This window comes from Myxocyprinus asiaticus, chromosome 29 (assembly GCF_019703515.2).
Source record: "Myxocyprinus asiaticus isolate MX2 ecotype Aquarium Trade chromosome 29, UBuf_Myxa_2, whole genome shotgun sequence".
Taxonomy (NCBI): domain Eukaryota; kingdom Metazoa; phylum Chordata; class Actinopteri; order Cypriniformes; family Catostomidae; genus Myxocyprinus; species Myxocyprinus asiaticus.
In genome coordinates, this window is record NC_059372.1 from 10,893,441 (window position 1) to 10,915,699 (window position 22,259).

Sequence of the window (22,259 nt, forward strand, 5' to 3'; positions counted from 1 at the left end):
CTGTTAGCTATATCAAATAACCTGTGATGTAGGAAGGAATAGCCTATAAAATCTTTCTTTAGACATAAAAAAATGCATACAGTATACCAGAAAACAGACAGACAATACAAAACAGTTATTACTGATAGTATTTTCAGCTGTTCCGAAGATGCTAACTTTTGAGTAAACATTAAATCCTGAAGTTTAGGGGTCTAAGAAACCCCAAAGCCACTGTTAAAGGCTAAAAAAAGAAAAGAAATAGAAAGAAAACACATCTACACACACTTAACATTGCATACTTTATGGTAAATGGCAGTTAAAGCTTTATTATTATACAGTATATTAATATTATGATATAGTGTACTGGGTGTAGATTAGGTCAGAGTAGAATCAATTCCATTTTATTGGGAAAAAATTACATTTCAAAGAAAATTCCATTTTAAAAAGATTCCATTATTCTTGCACAGTAAACATAGTTTAACTGTGGAATTTGTAGTAATACAATATCAAATCAAAATCACATTTATTGTATTACTACAAATCAATAGCAACCACAGATTAACATGGATGGCCCCTCATTAACGTGGTTAGGTCAAAAAGATCACGATTCCTTTGTTCCCCATATAGATTATTTGATATGAATGAAAAATTCCTCCCAATATTTACTCACCATATTCAGTATGATGGATAACCATATTTCTAAAAGCATACTTTGCCGTGACACAGCTAATCGTAAAATCATCTTCGACTGTCCATAAACGTGAGCAGTGCTTGTTTCTGATGTATATTAAACGTGGCTTGGCACTGTGGTTTGGTCAGTCGTTTTGGTTTGTTAGCATCTCGTTTTGTCAAAACAATTTTGCTTCCCTAAATGTGCCTAAAACACAAATTTCGTTCATGAATTAATCTGTGTTTTGATCGAATCGTTTAAGTAAACGAATCGTTCTCGTACACCTCCATTGTTTAATGAATCAGTGATTATGACTCTGTGTTTAATGAATCAGTTTAATTGAACCATTGATCAAAGACTCCCTCATAATACTTAAAGTGTTAGTTCACCCACAAATTATAACTGTCTCATCGTTCACTCGCCCTCATTGCCCAGATATATATGACTTTCTTGCTTCTGCAGAACACAAACAAAGATTTTTGGAAGAATATTTCAGCTCTGTAGGGTTTCACAATGCAAGTAAATGGGTACCAAAATTTTGAAGATCCAAAAAGCACATAAAGGCAGTATAAATGTAAATCCATCTTCAGAAGCGATATGATAGGTGTGGGTGAGAAACAGATTAATATTTAAGCCCATTTTTACTTTACATTCTTCTCCCTGCCCAGTAGGTGGCAATATGCAGGAAGAATGCGAATTGCCAAAAACAAAAGAAGAAAAACTTGAAAGGTAAAGTGGAGATTTAGAGTAAAAAAGGACTTAAATATTGATCTGTTTCTCATCCATCAATCATATAACTTCTGAAGATATGGATTTATCCATTGGAGTCATATGGATTACTTTTACGCTGCCTTTATGTTCTTTTGGAGCTTCACATTTTTGGTACCCATTCACTTGCATTATGAGGACCCACAGAGCCAAGAAATTCTTCTAAAAATCTTCGTTTGTGTTCAGCAGAAGAAAGAAAGTCATACACATCTGCGTATTTGTTGCTTTCTGTTTTATGAATACTGAGGATTCTACTCCACTGGCATACTGTTTTTGGCACACTACTTAGTGGGAAAGTATGGACATTCAGGTGCAGCAGCTCATTTGTCGCCACCTACTGACGTTTATTGTTACTGGATAAACAAATCATTCATGGTGAACTGATTCAAAAGACCGGACTCAAATGAATCAAAATTCCTCTTGGCAGATGCTCGCGTCCCTCTGTATTAATAGAATACAATAAGCTATTTGTCGGTATATAGATATTTAGATAATTGACTAGATATTTTTACATGCAAATTAAATGTTTTAAATTTGTAAAATTAGACAAACATATTTTAACTTAAACACACACACACACACATTTTGACAATACACAATAAACATACATGAAGACTAGATTTTCTACTGAAAAGTAAACTGGAACTGAGTTTTGTGCTAACTTCCGCCCGGACGGCATTCTATGCACGTGCCCTCAGTTTGTGCGTCCACGCACGCGGAGCTGAGTAGAGTGAAACTAGTGGATAGCCCGTCAGAAGAGTTATCAAAACAGATTTATAATTCACATAATTGCGTCTGGAGCCATGGCAACCGACTCATGGGCTCTTGCTGTGGACGAACAAGAGGCTACAACCAAGTCTGTGAGTGAAAAATGTGTTTTCCTCACTGTATTTATTGATATGTTAGCATGCTATCTGCATGTTTTGCAGTGAGCATTTTTGGGCGTCATAGTCGAACTATGTAATCAAAACGTTCCATTGCCAAACAGTGCTGTTTAATAGGCAGCTCACTAGGTATTGAGATCACTGCCAGTATGACGCACTAAATTCAGATTAGGTTTAGAGACTGGTCAGGTACAGTTTGGCTTCAAACTTCTCTGCCAAAGCTCTTTATACTCTTGAGGCACACTGTGTAGTTTATGTATGTACATACAGCCCCTCAATATCTCTATATCAGCTATAACTTTGATCTGTGCACTTATTCCAATTATTCCTTGTGTCTTTTAAAAAGGTGTGATTCATTGCCTTCACCCAAACCGGCTACAACCAGATCTGCTCTGTTCAGTTTAAATGATCATTATGTTTTACATTATGTAGTGTCATAAATATCAGCTCTACTGTAAAATTATTGATACATGGTATTGTATGTGGAATCTATGCATTGTGTTTGAGTTGACTATAACTGCAATTCTATTGTTTAAAAAAACAAAAACAAAAAACAGATTGGGAGTTTGCGGATTATGGATGTGGGAGATGCACCTGTTCTTTGCACTAATGGTAATCAACATGTTTTACATTGTTTTTAAGATGTGCAGATATTTGTTGCTATATTGTTACTAACGATTTTAAAGGTTTCTTTGCATTGTCTTATGTAATTGTCATTTATTTAATTAGTACTTTTTTTTTAATCTTCTTTAGGAAGAACAAAACCCATTGATGATGGTGACAAATCCGATGAAGAGGAGAAAGGTGAGTTTTTAATTGTTGTTGGAATAACATTGTGTTTGTTCATTTTAGATAAACATAGAATCTAAATTGACCCTGTTTGCTTCCTCAGTACACATTTCTGGTCTTATTACGAACAATTCATCAAACACCAAGCCCTCTTCATTTTCAACCCCTTTCCTCCAACCACATATCATATTGAGACCACTTTTCATGATTTATTCAATTCCCAAAGAATATAATCAAGTCATGCATTTTTTTTTTCTTGTTGAATATAATTTTTGTTTACTTTGAAATACACTATATTGCCAAAAGTATTCGCTCACCCATCCAAATAATTGAATTCAGGTGTTCCAATCACTTCCATGGCCACAGGTGTATAAAATGAAGCACCTAGGCATGCAGACTGCTTCTACAAACATTTGTGAAAGAATGGGCCGCTCTCAGGAGCTCAGTGAATTCCAGCGTGGTACTGTGATAGGATGCCACCTGTGCAACAAGTCCAGTCGTGAAATTTCCTCACTATTAAATATTCCACAGTCAACTGTCAGTGGTATTATAACAAAGTGGAAGCGATTTGGAATGACAGCAACTCAGCCACGAAGTGGTAGGCCACGTAAAATGACAGAGCGGGGTCAGCGGATGCTGAGGTGCATAGTGCGCAGAGGTCGGCAACTTTCTGCAGAGTCAATTGATACAGACCTCCAAAGCTCATGTGGCCTTCAGATTAGCTCAAGAACAGTGCGTAGAGAGCTTCATGGAATGGGTTTCCATGGCCGAGCAGCTGCATCCAAGCCATACATCACCAAGTGCAATGCAAAGCATCAGATGCAGTGGTGTAAAGCACACCGCCACTGGACTCTAGAGCAGTGGAGACGCGTTCTCTGGAGTGACGAATCACGCTTCTCCATCTGGCAATCTGATGGACGAGTCTGGGTTTGGCGGTTGCCAGGAGAGCGGTACTTGTCTGACTGCATTGTGCCAATTGTGAAGTTTGGAGGAGGGGGATTATGGTGTGGGGTTGTTTTTCAGGAGCTGGGCTTGGCCCCTTAGTTCCAGTGAAAGGAACACTGAATGCTTCAGCATACCAAGAGATTTTGGACAATTCCATGCTCCCAACTTTGTGGGAACAGTTTGGGGATGGCCTCTTCCTGTTCCAACATGACTGTGCACCAGTGCACAAAGCAAGGTCCATAAAGACATGGATGAGTGAGTTTGGTGTGGAAGAATTTGACTGGCCTGCACAGAGTCCTGACCTCAACCCGATAGAGCACCTTTGGGATGAATTAGAGCGAAGACTGCGAGCCAGGCCTTCTCGTCCAACATCAGTGTCTGACCTCACAAATGCGCTTCTGGAAGAATGGTCAAAAATTCCCATAAACACACTCCTAAACCTTGTGGAAAGCCTTCCCAGAAGAGTTGAAGCTGTTATAGCTGCAAAGGGTGGGTCGACGTCATATTAAACCCTATGGATTAAGAATGGGATGTCACTTAAGTTCATATGCGTCTAAAGGCAGATGAGCGAATACTTTTGGCAATATAGTGTATGTGAAATTACAGTAAAAAATGGTTTCTTGTTGACCTTAACCTCCTAAACTCCATGTCCACATGGAGTGTGGACATTACGTTTTGGCTTTGCTATAGGCTATGCATAATTTAATTTCATTTAAACCAACTGATCTCAGTTCAGGAGACTCTAGGCTGTCATTAAAGGGTTAAACTTTTGATGCACCGAGTCATGTGACACAACAACATGGCACAGATCTGAGCTGAGTTATTTGAGTATTTAGTTTCTACATGGACTATAGGCTCATTTTCATAAAATATCCTATATACACTGTGCATTATCACATTGAGAATCAATGGATGCATCCAAAAGCTGGAAAATCTTGCTTTCAGAGACATGAAAATAAGGTCAGGTTTCCCACGCATACTGGAAAATCTCAAATTTGCAATGCAGTTTTCAAGTCATGAAAAGTCATGGAAAATGAGAAATATACCTGAATGTCCTGGAAAATATTGAAGTTACATGTTACTTGTACAAAAACATATTAACACTCGCGACTCTGGATTGGTGTCAAATACACACATTCGTATCATTTTGTCACTGCCGGCGGCTGCACATTTTGCAACAACATCAACGGTTGACTGTCATGTACGACATTCTCACAGACATTCTCTGCACATCTGCTGTCATCTCTGCTTTGCTCCGACAAAATAGTGCAAGTATTGATGCAGTAAAAATATGATTTTTCATGCTAACATTGGTGTTTTTTAAACTACTAAAACACAAGTTGCAAATCTTAGAAAATGGTTCATGATCAGACTGCTAATATTTTTGAAAATGAATTCACAACCTGAGGTGGTAGCGTGGTGATGTGGCCTTTTCACTTTGGGATGTGAATTCATTTTCAATAATAAATGAATGATCTGAGTCCGCTTCTACCACTGTTAACACATGTAGGGCCCTTTGATTTCCACAATGTGAAAAAAGGGACAATCACTGAATCCAATCGTAAAAATGGCATTAGCTATAAAATGCGGAATGTCTCGGAATTTGACATATTTGGGAAGAAAAAGAATGTTTAAATTAGGGATGTGTCAGGGTGGTCGACTAGTCATCCAACAACCGACTAGTCAATTAGTAGGATTGATTACTAGCATTTCTATATTCAGTGGTGGTGGCTTTAATGGCAGACACAATTCTCAAATTAATTGAGAGACGGCCCTTCTTTTTCAGAGCGTTTTGCATAATGATAGCTTGTTGTACTTAACAGTGAGGCTAACGGAGCCTAATTATACTTTTATTGGTTCCTTAACACAGACTAGCTGACTTGTGGTTCAGACAATCCACTGACTAGTCAATTATGAAAACTGGTAGTTTTGCACATTCCTTGTTTGAATGCCCAAATAATCAAATTAAAATTGCGACATGTCCTAGTGTGGTTATTAAACTGCAAAAGGCTGCGATTTAGTTAAACATATAATCTGCATGTGCTGCATGCTTCAAAATGAATGTGTGTAATGAATTCAGAAAAGAAATAATCATTCAATAACCACAATATACATCATGACCTTTCGTGTGTTTTTGCTTAAATATTACACCTGTGGGACACATAAAATGTCCTGGAAAATTGTGCCTTGAAAAGAGTGGGAACCCTGAAGGTGCATTTCAAACTGTTCTGAGACCAGTACAGACAGCACACTGGAAGTTAAGTCATTCCCTAATTAGGGAACAAGGGAGCATCCTACTGCTTTCCTATGCAGCCAATTGCATTCACTCCTAACATCCGGTCAAAAGTTTCAGGCTGCAGATGATGTTTGGACCACTCAACTTGTTTGGCAGACACGGGACAATTGTAATCCGTACATAGATTCAGAGTTTTTCATGCAAATTTTTATTTTAACATAGTTGGCAGTGATTGGATGATGCTGGCCATTACTTTGAATCAGAATTATTTATGCTAATGTAATGTCTCAAAAACATGAATAACTAACATTCCTGGAAACATAAACAATTTGATGAAACAAATCTGACTTCCTATAGCATGGTATTATTTAAAATGTCACAACTTAGTCCCACTGTCTACATACGTGTACATCAATTTTTTTAGGAAAGCTATTTGGTCTAAAAAAAAGAAAATGTTTGCATGTTTCTTAGGGGCTACTAGTTACACTCGGGTCTCAGGAGGTTAAAGCTGTTTTAATGGGTTTTTAAGTAGTCTAAGAAGCTGTGTTCAAATTTGACACCAAAACTTAACATTAAATAGCCATTATATTAAAACAATTTACCTCTTGACTTTTTCTTTTAGAGGACAAAGCCACACAGTCCCTCTTAAATAAGCTGATCAGAAGCAATCTAGTCAACAACACAAACCAAGTGGAGGTTCTTCAGAGAGATCCAAACTCCCCTCTATATTCAGTGAAGACCTTTGAGGAGCTGAGATTGTGAGTATGTTTTAGTTAAGATTTATAATGTGCAAAAGTTTTAGGCAGCTGTGAAGAATGTTGTATAGTGAAGATGTTTTCAAAAATAAAGCTATGCATATAATTAAACAAACTAAATCAATATTTGGTGTGACCACCGTATGCCTCTAAAACAGCACCAATTCTCAGAGGTACACTTGCGCACAGTTTTTCAAGGTTGTTGGCAAATAGGTTGTTCCAAGCATCTTGGAGAACTTGCCACAGCTCTATGTATTTAGGCTGTCTCTTCATGTAATCCCAGAGTGACTCGATGTTGAGATCATTTGGGCTCTGTGGGGGCCATGCCATCTGTTGCAGGAAAGGGATTATTTTCAAAGGGATTGTTTGGAAATCTGAAATTGATATTTCCTATTGACACACTAAAGTGAAAGATATGAAATAACTAGTGCTGTCAGTCAATTTTTCATAGTTAATCGTGATTTAATCGTAGATTTTAAAAGTGCTGAAATTTTACTCTGTATATACTTATTTTCCTGTCAAAATGCACTTATTTCCTTCTTAGGAAAGAAAACAAAACAATATGTAACAATATAATGCTTTAACATTTTCCAAACAAAGCCCTCCACAGTATAAAGATAGAAATGCACTAAAATGGCGCCAAATCAAGTAACATTAAATGTTTCACAAAAGCTAAGTGGGAGGTTGACTAATTAAAAAGACCTATGCAATCTTAGGTTGCATATACATTGCAGTGCGCATAAAATCTGTGGCTATCTGCTTTGCTACAATCATCATGAAGCCCTATTCACGATTCGTGTCAGGGCTTCAGCGCCAGCGGCAAGTGCCACTTTGAACTCCACATGAAAAACGCTTACAAACAACGTCTCGTTCTGCATTTTCATGCTAGTTAAGACTTGACGTGCTTCTCTGGTAATTAAATTGCGCCTTACAGAGTCTGCAAAGTACTTGATATCTGTCACAAGTCCCATCTGGGCTTGTTTTGTACAGCAAATAGCATTAAGAGGTCCTTTCCATCATTTGATCACTGACACGTGTGTTTTGTGGTGTGAGCGTCAGTGTAATGACTCCAGGCGGACACATTGCTAAGGTTCCGCCCTTTTCCGACCAGTGTATATGCTGGTTTATGCTTTATTAACAGTAAATGTGTTAAGTGCGATTAAGAAAATTTAACGTGTCAAACTTTTTATAGCAAGCATTAACGTGTTAACTTTGACAACTCTAAAAAAAAAATAACCATCATTAGACAAATGTTTTTAAAAAATCTAATGTTCCTTAGACTTTTGCACAGTACTGTATGTGAGAAAATAATGAGTTTTTATTAGTTGTATGTATAGAGTGAGAAAAGGACATCATATTTTAAAATGTTTAATGAACTATAAGCTTTAAAAAGCTCTCATGTGGCACTTCATGTGCTCATTTTCACTAGTTGTGAATTTTGACACTCAGGAAACCTCAGCTGCTCAAAGGCGTGTATGAAATGGGCTTCAACAGACCCTCTAAAATCCAAGAGAATGCACTTCCCATGATGCTTGCCGAACCGTAAGTCCACATATTTCTTATTATTTATGTTAGTCTCAGGAAAATGCAGAGGTCATATATATTAAACTTGTAAGAGAAAATAGCTCTGGCATCAACAAATAAAATTGTTTTTGCACACCAGGAGCTTATCAAGATCTGTGATTTATTCAAAGATTTATTTTTACCTAGAACTATAGATCAAATAAATGCAATCAGAATTAATCTGATTTGTCTGATTCATTAACAAATCAGATGCTTTTGACACATAGTTTGGATATTTAATATGCAATACCTTTCCATTACAAATGTTTTTCATTAAAGAGTTTTGCTAATATCTGCTATTAAAATAGTGTATAAATGTTAAGTAGGGGTTACTTCAACTTTGGAATGTATAAACCTCTGTATCACTCTCTTCTCTGTATATATTTCCCTCCACTCCCAGACCTCAAAATCTGATCGCTCAGTCTCAGTCTGGTACCGGTAAAACGGCTGCCTTCGTGTTGGCCATGCTCAGCCATGTGGATCCAGCCCTTAAATGGACTCAGGTGAATGTGAAAACTAAGTGAGATTCACTGACATGATCCTTTCTCACAGCAAGTTCAAATAGAATTTAAATTCAGAACGAACAAGAATTAGTGAGGGATTGTTAAAGGTGTATTTCACCCCAAAAGTTACTCATGTTGAAACCCATTCTTCTGTGGAACACAAAAACAGATGTTAAGCAGAGTTTCCATGCTGCTCTTCTGCATACAACAAAATCTAAAAAGGTAAATATCCAAAAAGGCACCATAAAAGTAGTCCATACATCTACAAAATTGCAGTTTGACAGTATAAATCACTACTAATGACTCATTTGATTGTGTGGAAAAGAGCAGCATAGACATTCTGCAAAATATCTCCATTTCTGTTCCATGGGAAAAAAGTCACTCGTATGGGAGTAAATGATGACAGAATTGTCATTTTTTGATGAACGATCCCTTCAATAAATATTTTTCACTAATTCTTTGGTGTCCAATCTATGTGTTTCTTCCAGTGTTTGTGCATTTCTCCCACTTATGAGCTTGCTCTGCAGACGGGTAAAGTCATTGAACAGATGGGCAAATTCTACCCAGAGGTCACTCTGGCGTATGCTGTTCGTGGACACAGAAGTAAGCGGTGTAAATTAAGCTTCTCAATCTTGCATTGTGTAAATTACCAGTATAGGTATCCCCAGATTTAAATGTGTGTTATGGCTGCTTTCTCTCAGTGGAGCGTGGTATTAAAATCACAGAGCAAATTGTCATTGGCACACCCGGAACCGTTCTGGACTGGTGCATCAAGCTGAAGCTCATCGACCCAAAGAAGATCAAAGTGTTTGTTTTGGATGAGGCTGATGTTATGATCGCCACACAGGGCCACCAGGACCAGAGCATTCGCATTCAGAGGTGAACTTTCTCTAACGGATGGTTTGAAACCTTGCAAGCAGATAATGTTGAATTATGAAATAACACCTCTATCAACTGTGCATTTATATTTAATATATAGTCGCTAAAAAGGTTTCCCATAAGGCTGTCAAAATAAAATCTGCCCAAGAGGTGGAGGTCTTTGACGGTTGTGTCTTGGCTTGCTCTTATGAGCATCCCGCTGCATAAGCATTTGGTACGTACATACAACTGTATATCATGAAAAACACTGTTGTACCGCCGGTATTATGAAGCTTGAGTTTGTGGTAGTACCGTGGCACCGGTATAGGCAACTGTGCAACACTAAGTTAACATTGAACCATCTATTGAAGCGTTTCTTTTCACGTTTTACTTTTTTACTTGATATTTGAGAATATGAACCGGCGAAGTCTTTTGACTTTATCATTTTACGCACATTTGTTAACAGCCATATATGTTCTTTGCAACAAACAATAGCTATGACATGGTGCTGAATTGTTTATATTGATTTGTTGTGCCCTCTTGTGGACATAGGAGAAAACTATAAAAATCAGATTTCTTGTAGATTTTTCTTCCTGCCTGATATAATTCGAATATCATATACATTTTTATAATTAGAATAAAATTCAAATACAAGTCGAATTTTGGTCATATTTCAGTGAAAATTTTAAATTTAGCTTCTCTGCCTTGTTGACAGCCCTAGTTTCCAGTAACCAATGGAAGAATAAACCAAAAGCAAATACACGGTGGAGGTGTTTCCTTCAGAATCAAAGAAAATGCTTATATGTTCAACTAAAAACAAAAAAAAATCCACGTTTATGCTTTGAATGAAAAACAATATCCTGTAGATAGAAATAGATAAAATGTAATTTTTAATAATTAGATATTTATTGTTAAAAAAAAAATCATTACAATGGACATAAAAAGTCTACCATTACTTTGGACAATCTTTTAAATCAAAAAGGAATTTTCATTATTTTTCAGAAGTTTTTGAATCATTTTACATAAAAATGTGCATGTTGTGATTTATATTGTTATCGAATAAAAATGTAAATTTTTTTCTTGTATCGTGTACCCCCATGTATCGTTACTTGTATCATGCACAAAGAGCGAATTCAAACAAAATTACCTTTAATGATTTTGGTTCAGTGGCGTGACCTTTTCGTCAAACCATTTTTATTGACTTGAACTGTTTGATTCAGAAAAGAGTGTCACATGACAGCAAAAACATGCGATTACAGTAAGTCCTCACTTTCTTTAAGAAGCTATTGTGCTTGCTAAGTCAAAATTTTACAATGTGAATGCACTTAATTCATAAAAACCATCTGCATACACAATGAACCAGAGCTGTTTATGGATGGAGTCCCCATAAAGTTGTTAAAGAGAACAGGTTTCTTGGTATCACTTTTGACAACAAACTGTCTTTTATTCCTCACATTAAATCACTGAAAAAGAAATGTTTTAAAGCTATGAATGTTTTAAAGATATTATCCAAAACCACACAGAGAGCAGACAGCTCAACTCTCATGAATTTGTACAGAACCAAGGTATGCTCAAAGCTGGACTATGGAAGTATCATTTATGAATCAGCTAGGAAGTCATACATATGACTTTTGGACACTGTACACCACCAAGGTATACGACTAGCTTTGGGAGCCTACAGAACATCTCCAATCCAAAGTCTCTATGCGGAAGCCAATAAACCTTCCTTGGAAATCAGACACCTAAAGTTGGCCTTACAATATGCAACCAAACTTAAAACAAACAAATAAAGAAAACCCAGCCTATTCAGCAGTTTTCCCACTTCAGCATTCAACAGTATATGAAAAAAAAAAAAGAAGTTTCATTCATCCATTTGGCCTACGTTTAAAAACCCATCTGGAGAATCTGAAAGTGGATCTAAACAGTTTGGAACAGACACATTTCCGAATGATTTCTATCAACAGTTTCTGGACATAAGAGCAGTATACCCACAACATATCCCAATATACACAGATGGATCTAAATCTGGAAATAAAGTGGCAGCAGCTTTTGCAACAAACCAACTGTGTCAGGGTATCCGCATCCCTGACCAAAGGAGGCAAACGCTCTACTACTGGCACTGAAGTTTATTGAGACTGCTCCACAAAAACATTTTTTTTAAAATAACTGATTCAAAATCGTGTCTTGAAGCATTGGAAGCTACTAAAACTGATCACCCAACAATCGTGAAGATTTTAATCAAACTGTCATCTCTTGAAGCAAAGAGTTTTAATATTATTTTCTGCTGGCTACCTGGACACTCAGGAATCTCCGGTAATGAACAAGCAGACAGAGCTGCCAGAGAAGCACTATCTACTGAACCAGTAAAATGCCCTATACCTTCCACATATCTGAAACCAACTCTGAATGTATAAATCAAAAACAAATGGCAGTCGGAGTGGTATCAGTGTTTAAACAACACATTACGGGAAATAAATCTTGTTGTTGGAACAAGATATGTGTTCCCTTTTAATAATCGCTGGGATCAAGTCATTTATACACAATGCCAGATAGGACATACAAGACTCGCACACCAATTTTTACTATCAGGAGTAAATTCACCAAAGTGCTCATCTTGTCAGAACCCACTATCCATTAAACATATTTTACTGGACTGTCATAACTCTACACATCTGAGGAACCTGTATTATTCAGTTGATTCTTTTGAAAAGGTTTTTAATCAAGTGAATCCAAATTTAGTTTTAAGGTTTTTAGGAAAGATTAATCTTAACTTATTTAACTCTATTTTTAAATAACAAAACCTGGCTCCCGCCATGAATATAGCCATAGAAGCTGGCATGGCATAAAAAATGAAAGAAAGAAACAAACAAATAATCGATAGTTCTGCATAGATGTTAAATGCATTTACCAGCGAGTCTGATGTTTTCATGGGCATGGATTATGATAATTATGAATGAAAGTGCACATGCCCCCACTTTATGAATGTTTGGAATTCACTAACATATACAGGTTTTACTAACAGACCTGGGGAGTACGAAGCGTTTGTGAATCCAGTAGAATGTTTTTGGGAAGGTCCATTTTACGCGCAAATTACTCCGAATTTACTCGTCACCAGCATTGTTTGTGAAACTTCTCGGGTAAATCATGATGGTAACAGTGATATAGGATACTTGCAAATTTCAGAGAAATTTGTAAAATGCTTAAAGAAGATCTTTTGACCGGAACGCAGTAAAATATTACAGATTTGCAAGCTATACGATAATGTGCAGGCTTTTTCTATTTCTTCCCCATGGTATTGTGTATGCACCTGCCCGCGATGTGTTTATTTATGGATTTAACAGTTGGGGAAAAATTATACTTTATTACTACAAAACGTAGTAATGACAGGTTGCCTAAAAGAACACAACACATTCGGATGTCTTGCGCATGATTTACACGTTGTCGGAAGCAGGTTTAAATTTTGTTCCTATCAACTAACGTTTTAAAATTACGAAAACTTTCATGAATGTGAGAATTTACGTCAGAACGGCTTTACGAACAATTTTCACAAATTCGTTCTGCTCGTGTTTAATAAATTGTGCCCAATGAGTGGGTGTTTAAAATCTGTTCTAAATTAACTTAAACTGAAAATATGCTTCAGCATGAAATCGATTAATTGAGAATTAAGAATGTGTCCGTTTTCCATCACAGAATGCTTCCCAAAGGCTGCCAGATGTTACTTTTCTCTGCTACATTTGAGGAGTCTGTGTGGAAGTTTGCAGAGCGGATTGTGCCAGACCCCAACATCATCAAGCTCAAACGAGAAGAAGAGACCCTGGACACTATCAAGCAGTATTATGTGCTCTGCAACAGCAAGGAGGACAAATTCAATGCACTCTGTAACATTTATGGAGCTATCACTATAGCACAAGCTATGATCTTCTGTCATGTGAGTCCATCTGCCTTTACGGATGGTTGAAGATTGTTTGTTTTAATCATTCATCAAAATATGTCATTGCGTCCTCTCTTTTCAGACTCGGAAAACAACCAACTGGCTTGCAGGGCAGATGTCTAAAGAAGGCCACCAGGTGGCACTCCTCAGTGGTGAAATGGTGGTCGAGCAAAGAGCTGCAGTTATTGAACGTTTCAGAGAGGGCAAAGAGAAGGTTCTCATCACTACTAATGTCTGTGCAAGAGGTAAATGTGCTATTGTTTTTATATTCACAGCTAGTAAGTGAATATAGAGTTGGTATATTATATAGGTAATGTAAAACTTGTCTATGGGTAAATTCAGCCATTTTCAAGAATTTCACGGGCATGCGCAGGTATTGATGTCGAACAGGTGTCCGTGGTGATCAACTTTGACCTGCCTCTGGACAAAGACAACAATCCAGACAATGAGACATACCTCCACAGGATCGGTAGAACAGGACGATTTGGCAAGAGAGGGCTTGCCATCAACATGGTGGACAGCCAGCGCAGCATGGAGATTCTCAAGACAATTGAAAGGCATTTTAGTAAGTCCCGTCATTATTATTTGTTTATTTTTAAAGTGATCGTTCACCCAAAAATGAAAATGGTCATTTATTTACCCTCGCGTCGTTCCAAACCGGTTTGACTTACTTTTCTGCGACATAAAGAATATGTGAATGGAGGATTTGGGTCATTGGGCTCCAAAGATGACAAAAAAAGCCCCATAAAATAGTCTCTAAAAGTTAATATGATTTGCACGATAAATTCCATGTCATCTGAAGCCTTTCTGCCAGGAGTAAACCGAAATGTAAGTCGTTATACAATTATAACTCTGAAATCTCATTCACCCTCACAGACACTCGCCAAGTGTGAATGAGATTTAAGAGCTACAGTGGAGGGAAGTCTCTTCATTTTCATTTTATGGAGCAAAAAAGGAGCCTTAAGATATTGTATACATTTTATACTGTATATAGCAGAATATATTTGTTTGTTCTATGAATAAGTAAATGATGACAGAATTTTCATTTTTGAAGAATCTACGGCTAATTGATGAGTTCAATTTAATGATTTGGTGTGGGGGTTTTTTTTTTCTTCCTGCAGATAAGAAAATTCTGAGGCTGGATACAGATGATCTTGATGAAATCGAAAAGATCTCCAACTGAAGTAACGAAGACCCAAAATGCACTCCACGTTACGTCATCAAAATCAGTTCTGCTGTTACCTCGTTAGATTTCATGCTTGATTAAACAACATTGGTGCCACACTTTGTATGTGAAAGCTAGTGTTGCAAAGACAGATGTTTACATTAATTACAGACTTTAACACTTTAACTCTAATCTTTATGCCAAATAGTTTTGATTCCAAGCTAATAGTTGTTACAGGAGGAATCCGTTTGCGTTTAAAAGAGTGTCTTGCTATATTTCCATTAGAAGTGAACCACTGTTACTATACTAATTCCTATATTTTGTCTTGTTTTCTGATTTTATGTAGTCATTTTGTCTGTTAGCTAATGGACTAATGAAGCATATGTTGCGTTGTGTTGCACTGTTAAATAATTAGTCTACCTTTTGGTCTTAAATGTGAATATAATTACAACTGACTTAAATATATAAGCTATGAAAGCATACGTTAGGAAGAGGAGCGGACAAAGATCTTAGTGTGCGTACAAATTGGCACCAAATTATAAGGTACAGAAATGACCAGTCCCAAAACACTAACATTCCTCAAGCGCACTTTAGATTATAAAACACGATAGACCATTATCTTGATGTTTAACAAAAAACATTGTACTTAAATGGCACACCAAGCTTTGGATTTTTTTTTTAATTTTATTTTGACAATATAATCCAAAATTCCTCTCGAGTTATTTTGAGGTTTAGAAAGGAAACTGTTAAAGTTAAGAAGACCAAAAATAGTTTTTTAGTTGAAAGTTGAAAAGTTGAGTTTTAGTTGAAATGTGAATTTCTCTTAACACTGGCTAGCATGTTCTGTTTCGTTGCAGGAAATGCAGCACTTTTACCAAGTGCAATTAGGTACTGAAAGGTAATATAGCTATATTGTTAGAAAATGATTGCAATGCTGCTGTTTACAAAAACCAAAATCATTTTACTTTTGTTTGTTCAATTTTTGCTGCTCAAAGTAATGCACTTTGGTTGACTGAAACTTTGCATTTGCAAGTGCTGTGAGTGAAGTTTATTAGTTTAAAATGTAATACTTGATAACAGTTTTCTGCAGCATTTGAGTTTCTTTTTTTGCACATTTGCTGCATTTGTTTTATAGTTGTTTCTTAGCTATTCTTATAATAATAAAGATCTTTTTGGTGTATCCATAATATTCACTTTCATGCAACATCTGTTATATTCTTATGTACACAGTTTCAGATGAGCTGTGTTCTAGATTCATATCAGTACTTTCATTCTTGCGCTGTATTTTCTGTAACTTCTCTACCGGTTTTTCCTACGCACTCTGCAAAAGACTCCAAAAAATGATTTGTTAGGTTGTAGGCATTTATGTACATTTGACTTGCAATCTGTGAGGTTACATCTTATGAAAGCATTTCTGGGTTCATGTTTATACTCAAAATCTAATTTAAATGATTGATCCGTGTTCAGTACAAGTTCAGTTGGCATTATTTGTGGCATAATGTTGATTACCTCCATTAAAAATTCATTTTGATTTATCCCTCAGTTATTTATTTAAAATAAAATCACATTTTACAGTAACCCACTTACAATGTGAATGGGGGCCAGTCCATAAATGCTAAAATACACAAAGTCAAAAGCATAGCCACTAGACGTAAACATTCTGCTAACATGATTTAGTGCCGTTGAAGCGGTTACCAGATTACAGGGTTTAACGGCAATACGTGTTCATGACAACCAAGTTGTAATATTGCATATAACTTTACATGTATAAGGTTAGTAAGTGATTTATCTCACTAAAATCATGTTAATGTGTATAATGTTTACATCTTGTTGCTATACTTTTGATATTATGTGTATTTTAGCATTTATGGGCTGGCCCCATTCACTTCCATTTTTTTTTATTTTTTTTTTTTTTTTTTTTTTTTATAAACTATGGGCAAACTTTATACAGATAAGGTTAGTAATCGAATCTATTACACTTAAATCTGTTAACACGTATATTGTTTTCGTCTTGTGGCTATTTTTTTTATTTATTTTTTTACTGTATTGTAACGTTTATGGACAGGCCCAGTTCACTTCCAGTGTTAGTGCCTTATTGTAACCGTGATTTTTACATATTCTTTTTTTTTAAATCAACGAAGGACTAGTTTAAATTTTAGTGGTTATGAACATTATGCCACAAATGCTGTCAACTGATTACTTGTATTGAACCAGGAACATTCCTTTAAATATCAATATTTTTTCACATTTAAGTAATGAGGATGAGATTTGTTTTTAATTTTATTTCTTTAGATTTTTGTTCTTGGTAGGTTTCATGATTGAAGCCGTTTGAAAAATAATCTTATGAAAAATTACTGTTTTATGGAGATACTATACATTCATTTTAATGTTCAGTGTACTCTAGAGGCACATTTTGGTTATACAAAAGTAAATAATACACAGACTTTTAAAAAAGTATTTTATTATGTTATCCTCAACTTCAACAATAACGATATTGCTAGTATCATTAGGAACATTACCATCAAAACATTACTATCCGTTTTCTGTTCAGTCATGTATTTATTTCACAAGTGACAAAAGTAACATTCGCCTCTTTTACCTATTTTTCAGTAGGTATGGATCAAAAAGTAAATTTATGTTAGCAGAAATAGCTCTCAGATTTAAAAAATGAGGAATATGAATTTTGATTTGAAATGTTGATTGGACTGTAAATTGAATTCGTCATGAATCTACTAGATAAGCGCTTTCATGCAATCATCAGGTTTCAAGATAAATCCATATTGTCATCATCTTTAGAAATGCATAAAACCGATTTGTTCAAGATGCCACACTGAGCAAAGGTCATTGTCAAGTTTGCAAAAGTCCTGCGTGGGACGTCCATAGTCTCAATCAGACAACTGTCAAACTTCTCCCCAAATTCAGCCTCTGCAGCTGATAGCACCTCCTGGAGCTTGTCTGTTGGGTGGAAATGGCACTTGAATCTTTGACCACATGGAGTTCTGATAGCAAGCAGCAGGCCTGGTTCATCTCGAGGGGGTTGACCTGTGTCTCTTCCTGTCCCCTTTGACATCACATCTGATTGGTTTGGTGGCTTAGGGGTATTCAAACTGTTCCTCAAACCTGTATTGAACTTGGCCTTTGTGGGAACATGTGAACTGTGTTGCACACACTGGTGCCTGCATATCCTACGACTGTTGCCGCCTGGGCTGAACTGTAAGGCCTTCGGTTCTGTACTTGTGCTGGCTCCATTCGCTGTTGTTTTTCTCTCAATGGAAGGGAGAACCCTGTATTTGTTGAGTGAGACGGGCTCATCCAGGGGTTTGTCACAGATGTCAGACGGTATCTCGGCGCTCTGCCGACTGCTGCGTCTCAGAAAGGCTCTGGATCGGAGGCATTGGTTGAATCTGTCATTTGCCTTGGCTGGAGGTTGGGGTGAAAGTGACGAGTGCTGCGCAGGTGTATCCACACTCTGAGTGGGTGCCATCATGGGTCTGCTGCGTCCCTTTGAAGACTTCGGCCTGGTCACATGGATCATTTCTCCAGAAGTCACTGAATTCATATCTATTTCATAGTTGCATAAAATTAAACATCTATAATAGATAGACAGACAGACCGATCAGCCACAACATTAAAACCACCTGCTTAATATTGTGTAGGTCTCCCTCGTGCCACCAAAACAGCGCCAACTCGCATCTCAGAATAGCATTATGTACCACATTTGTACAGAGTGGTTATCTGAGTTACCGTAGACTTTGTCAGTTCGAACAATCACTGAGCCACGGTTCAAATCACTGAGATCACAATTTTTCCTCATTCTGATGGTTGATGTGAACATTAACTGAAGCTCCTGACCCGTATCTGAATGATTTTATGTACTGCACTGCTGCCACATGATTGGCTGATTAGATAATCGCATGGATGATTGTTGGTGCCAGATGGGCTGGTTTGAGTATTTCTGTAACTGCTGATCTCCTGGGATTTTCACACACAACAGTCCCTAGAGTGTATAGAGAATGGTGCCAAAAACAAAAAACATCCAGTGAGTGGCAGTTCTGCGGCTGGAAACGCCTTGTTGATGAAAGAGGTCAACAGAGAATGGCCAGACTGGTTCAAACTGACAAAGTCTACAGTAACTCAGATAACCACTCTGTACAATTGTGGTGAGAAGAATATCATCTCAGAATGTTATTCTGATATGAGGGTTGGCGCTGTTTTGGCGGGACGAGGGGAACCTACACAATATTAGGCAGGTTGTTTTAATGTTGTGGCTGATCGGTGTATCTATATAGATAGATAGATAACATATAAAAGAGTATCGCTTTTGTAAACAAAGTATAAAATTGTTTACTACAGCGACAATGATTCATATTTACTCTTTTTAGGTTATAAATATAAAATATTCCATACATGATATCAATAGAGTAAAGTATTAGAGGCATCATACCTGCATTAGGTTATTTTGCTCGTTTCATAAGTTGTTGGTGGCATTTTCACGACCGTCGCTAGTGTTGCAGACGCAGTACCGTCTCCATGGCAACGCTTCCGCGTTAATGAGCGTTATAAATGAGACAGTTTTGTAAACAATGGCTTCTGCTATAGTTTTAAAAATGTTGTATAAAAATATAAACTGTAGATCTTACCATTATATAGTGTTATACAATTATAGCTACAAACAAAATAATTTCTTGATTGATGTAATTGATCCTTTTGTCATTATTACGTCGTTGATTATTATAAGCCTATATATATATATATATATATATATTTCATTTTGCAGTTTTATATTAATAATAAAGTTAAAAAGAGGTAAAGCTATTTTATGTATGTACATTTATGTATGTACAGTATATATATATCTATATATATATATATATATTAGACCTAATCATTATTGTGTACAATTATACAAATAAATACTTTTTTTTAGTGTTTTATCATCTTTATTATTATTATTATTATTATTAATGTATTTTCATTTTTATAATAATAATAATAATAGTCACAGGTAATGTGATTTTTATATGCTTTTCATTTGAGTCCACTGATGCGGTTAAGCAAAATACAGTTTTATCAATGTCATAACTGATATGACTTGGGACTTTTTGAAATATTTCTACATCTTGATGTCCTGGATTTACAGTTACATTCTAAACTAGTCAGCCATCATGACTCTTATTATTTGGTGACATTTAAAAGTCTAACTTAAAAGACAACGATAACTTAAAAGTCAACATGAACTTAAAATAGACCCTGTTTATTTACTTAATTTACATTACTGGTCTTATTGTGAATGATGCATCTGTGCACATTCTTCGGACAATGCTTTGAAAACACTGTAGTTTCATCTAAATGTGATACATAATATGAGAATGAGAAAATCATGAATAAAATTGTATTTTTGTTTCAGAACGTTACATTTAATTATTGCATTACATAAAACTTTACATCTCCCTTTGCAGTTTTCAGCTGATACGATTAAGTAAAATGAACTGAAAATACAAGAAAAACCAAACATTTAAGTGGAAAAAAAAACAACATTTCCTTTATATTCAATTATACAGTACTTTGAATTCAAATGTAATGTAGTGTCAGTTATAATTTAAATATATGTCATGTACATCCTTCACCTTTAAATAAAAATAAAAAAAAATCATGATTTCATATTGTTCCCTAAATTTACAAATATGTTAAAATACAGCTCACTCAGCTAACAGGAAATATCTGTGTAAGTAATGTGTACTGTAGTTGGTAAGTTAAATAAGCAGAACCCTGGTTAAAACTGTTTGCATTTATCTGCATTTTGCATAGATCCCTTGTAACGGTATCCTGGACAAATCAAATTCATATCATATGAACTATGAATTATATGTATGTGGATGTGTAACCACATATGTCATCCATCTATGGTAACTCAAGGAGGCTGTTCTTTGCATATAAGTCTTCTGTGATCTGGTACACTTCAGAGATGAGAGGCAAAGACTCTCCCAACAGAGCAACCACCTCCGTGTGATCACCTGCATTCATTACAGTAAAGAATGTGTCACGCCCTGGAAGTGCACAGAACGCCACGTCAACAGCTTTGCGGATGAGCCAGGGGTGATGCTGAGCCAGAGACTCATTATAAGCATCAGAACACATGACAGAAGTCTTGCTCTCCTCCGTGCTGGTTCGCAGTCTGTCCAGGAAAAGCTCGAGCCAGCGCAGAGCCCGATGTAGCCTCAGAAGAGTGCGACAACCGGATTCTGGGTGGTTGCCCCTTTTGGTGAGGTCCACCAAGTCATTCTCCAGCTCATACTTCACCATGGACTGGACGGTGACATAATGGGACCCATTTTCACCCGAAAGGAAGTTCTCCATGATTTTTACCTTGCTGACCACATCCTTGGAGATGAAGGAAAACACGTTCCCCAAACTGTTCATGAAGCTGAGATGGGAAAGGAGAAATTTTGATTAATAAACTTCAGTTCCAACATCTTTTCATAATTATAAGATACCGTTTTAAAAAAAAATATAGGGATTGCACACAAAAAGTGTAATTCCCAGTCCACTAGATATTTTAGATTGGAAACTTTGAATTGACTATAAAAATGTATATGATTCTTTGTTTTAGTAATGCTTTAACCAGTATGCTTAAAAAAAAAAAAAAAAAAAAAAAAAACCATGACACCAGACTCATCAAAAAATATAATGTAGTACAGAGAATAAAGTTAAATTTACTTTATGAAATAAATCTCAAATTAAATTAAATATTTTTCTGATGTTATTTAATTTTATGATCATAATTAATACAAAAGTTACAATGACCGTGGGAACTGTGACACTTATTTTCACATTAAACAAGACTATTATTTAGAGACAATAACAAAACATGAACTCACCTGACCAGCTCTTGCCATCCTACTATATAATATTTAATGTAAACCTCCTTATTTTCATTCAGACATGATCTGAATGCATCTAACACTTTCTGAAGACGGAATGTATCTGCCATTTCTTTGCTTTCTTATTTAACAACCAGCCGGAAACTAGATAGAAACTGTGACGAAAACCTTTTGAGATTTTACATATACTAAATCGCACAAAAGAAGCTAAAAATCAAGTATATCTTCATCATTATGATTACATCATAATACTGTCATAGGTGCTTTCGTCGTGGCTCTTTCTTCCGGGATTTTAGCAACGTAAGATTTATTGAACCAATCGAATCGCGTTT

At 36.2% G+C, this 22,259-nt stretch overlaps 3 protein-coding genes across 3 annotated transcripts; 1 reads left to right on the forward strand and 2 right to left on the reverse strand.

Moving 5' to 3' along the window:
• The first annotated feature begins 2,113 nt into the window (after nt 1-2,113).
• On the forward strand, nt 2,114-16,552 carry ddx19a (DEAD-box helicase 19a). Its single transcript, XM_051662846.1, has 12 exons — nt 2,114-2,277; nt 2,859-2,913; nt 3,055-3,105; nt 6,894-7,029; nt 8,476-8,568; nt 8,990-9,092; nt 9,581-9,695; nt 9,794-9,971; nt 13,641-13,878; nt 13,964-14,126; nt 14,255-14,446; nt 15,003-16,552. The coding sequence occupies exons 1-12, from the start codon at nt 2,221-2,223 to the stop codon at nt 15,062-15,064; spliced, it is 1,443 nt and encodes a 480-aa protein (XP_051518806.1). The 5' UTR covers nt 2,114-2,220; the 3' UTR covers nt 15,065-16,552.
• Nucleotides 16,553-17,593: 1,041 nt separating this feature from the next.
• Nucleotides 17,594-19,564, reverse strand: ubxn10 (UBX domain protein 10). Its single transcript, XM_051662854.1, has 2 exons — nt 19,491-19,564; nt 17,594-18,607 (listed from the first exon to the last, which is right to left on the reverse strand). The coding sequence occupies exon 2, from the start codon at nt 18,603-18,605 to the stop codon at nt 17,811-17,813; it is 795 nt and encodes a 264-aa protein (XP_051518814.1). The 5' UTR covers nt 18,606-18,607; nt 19,491-19,564; the 3' UTR covers nt 17,594-17,810.
• A 524-nt stretch (nt 19,565-20,088) lies between these two features.
• cptp (ceramide-1-phosphate transfer protein) lies at nt 20,089-22,210 on the reverse strand. The gene is made up of 2 exons (XM_051662861.1): nt 21,925-22,210; nt 20,089-21,470 (listed from the first exon to the last, which is right to left on the reverse strand). Exons 1-2 carry the CDS (start codon nt 22,035-22,037, stop codon nt 20,948-20,950), a joined length of 636 nt encoding a protein of 211 aa, XP_051518821.1. The 5' UTR covers nt 22,038-22,210; the 3' UTR covers nt 20,089-20,947.
• Nucleotides 22,211-22,259: the final 49 nt, after the last annotated feature.

Bases quoted from the DNA above. Each gene is read 5' to 3' on its own strand.
- ddx19a (XM_051662846.1), top strand. From the start codon at position 2,221: ATGGCAACCGACTCATGGGCTCTTGCTGTGGACGAACAAGAGGCTACA. The intron at 2,278-2,858 runs GTGAGTGAAAAA...AACAAAAAACAG, and splicing joins AAGAGGCTACAACCAAGTCT to ATTGGGAGTTTGCGGATTAT. The intron at 14,447-15,002 runs GTAAGTCCCGTC...TTCTTCCTGCAG, and splicing joins GACAATTGAAAGGCATTTTA to ATAAGAAAATTCTGAGGCTG.
- ubxn10 (XM_051662854.1), bottom strand. From the start codon at position 18,605: ATGAATTCAGTGACTTCTGGAGAAATGATCCATGTGACCAGGCCGAAG.
- cptp (XM_051662861.1), bottom strand. From the start codon at position 22,037: ATGGCAGATACATTCCGTCTTCAGAAAGTGTTAGATGCATTCAGATCA. The intron at 21,471-21,924 runs GTGAGTTCATGT...TTCCCATCTCAG, and splicing joins GGATGGCAAGAGCTGGTCAG to CTTCATGAACAGTTTGGGGA.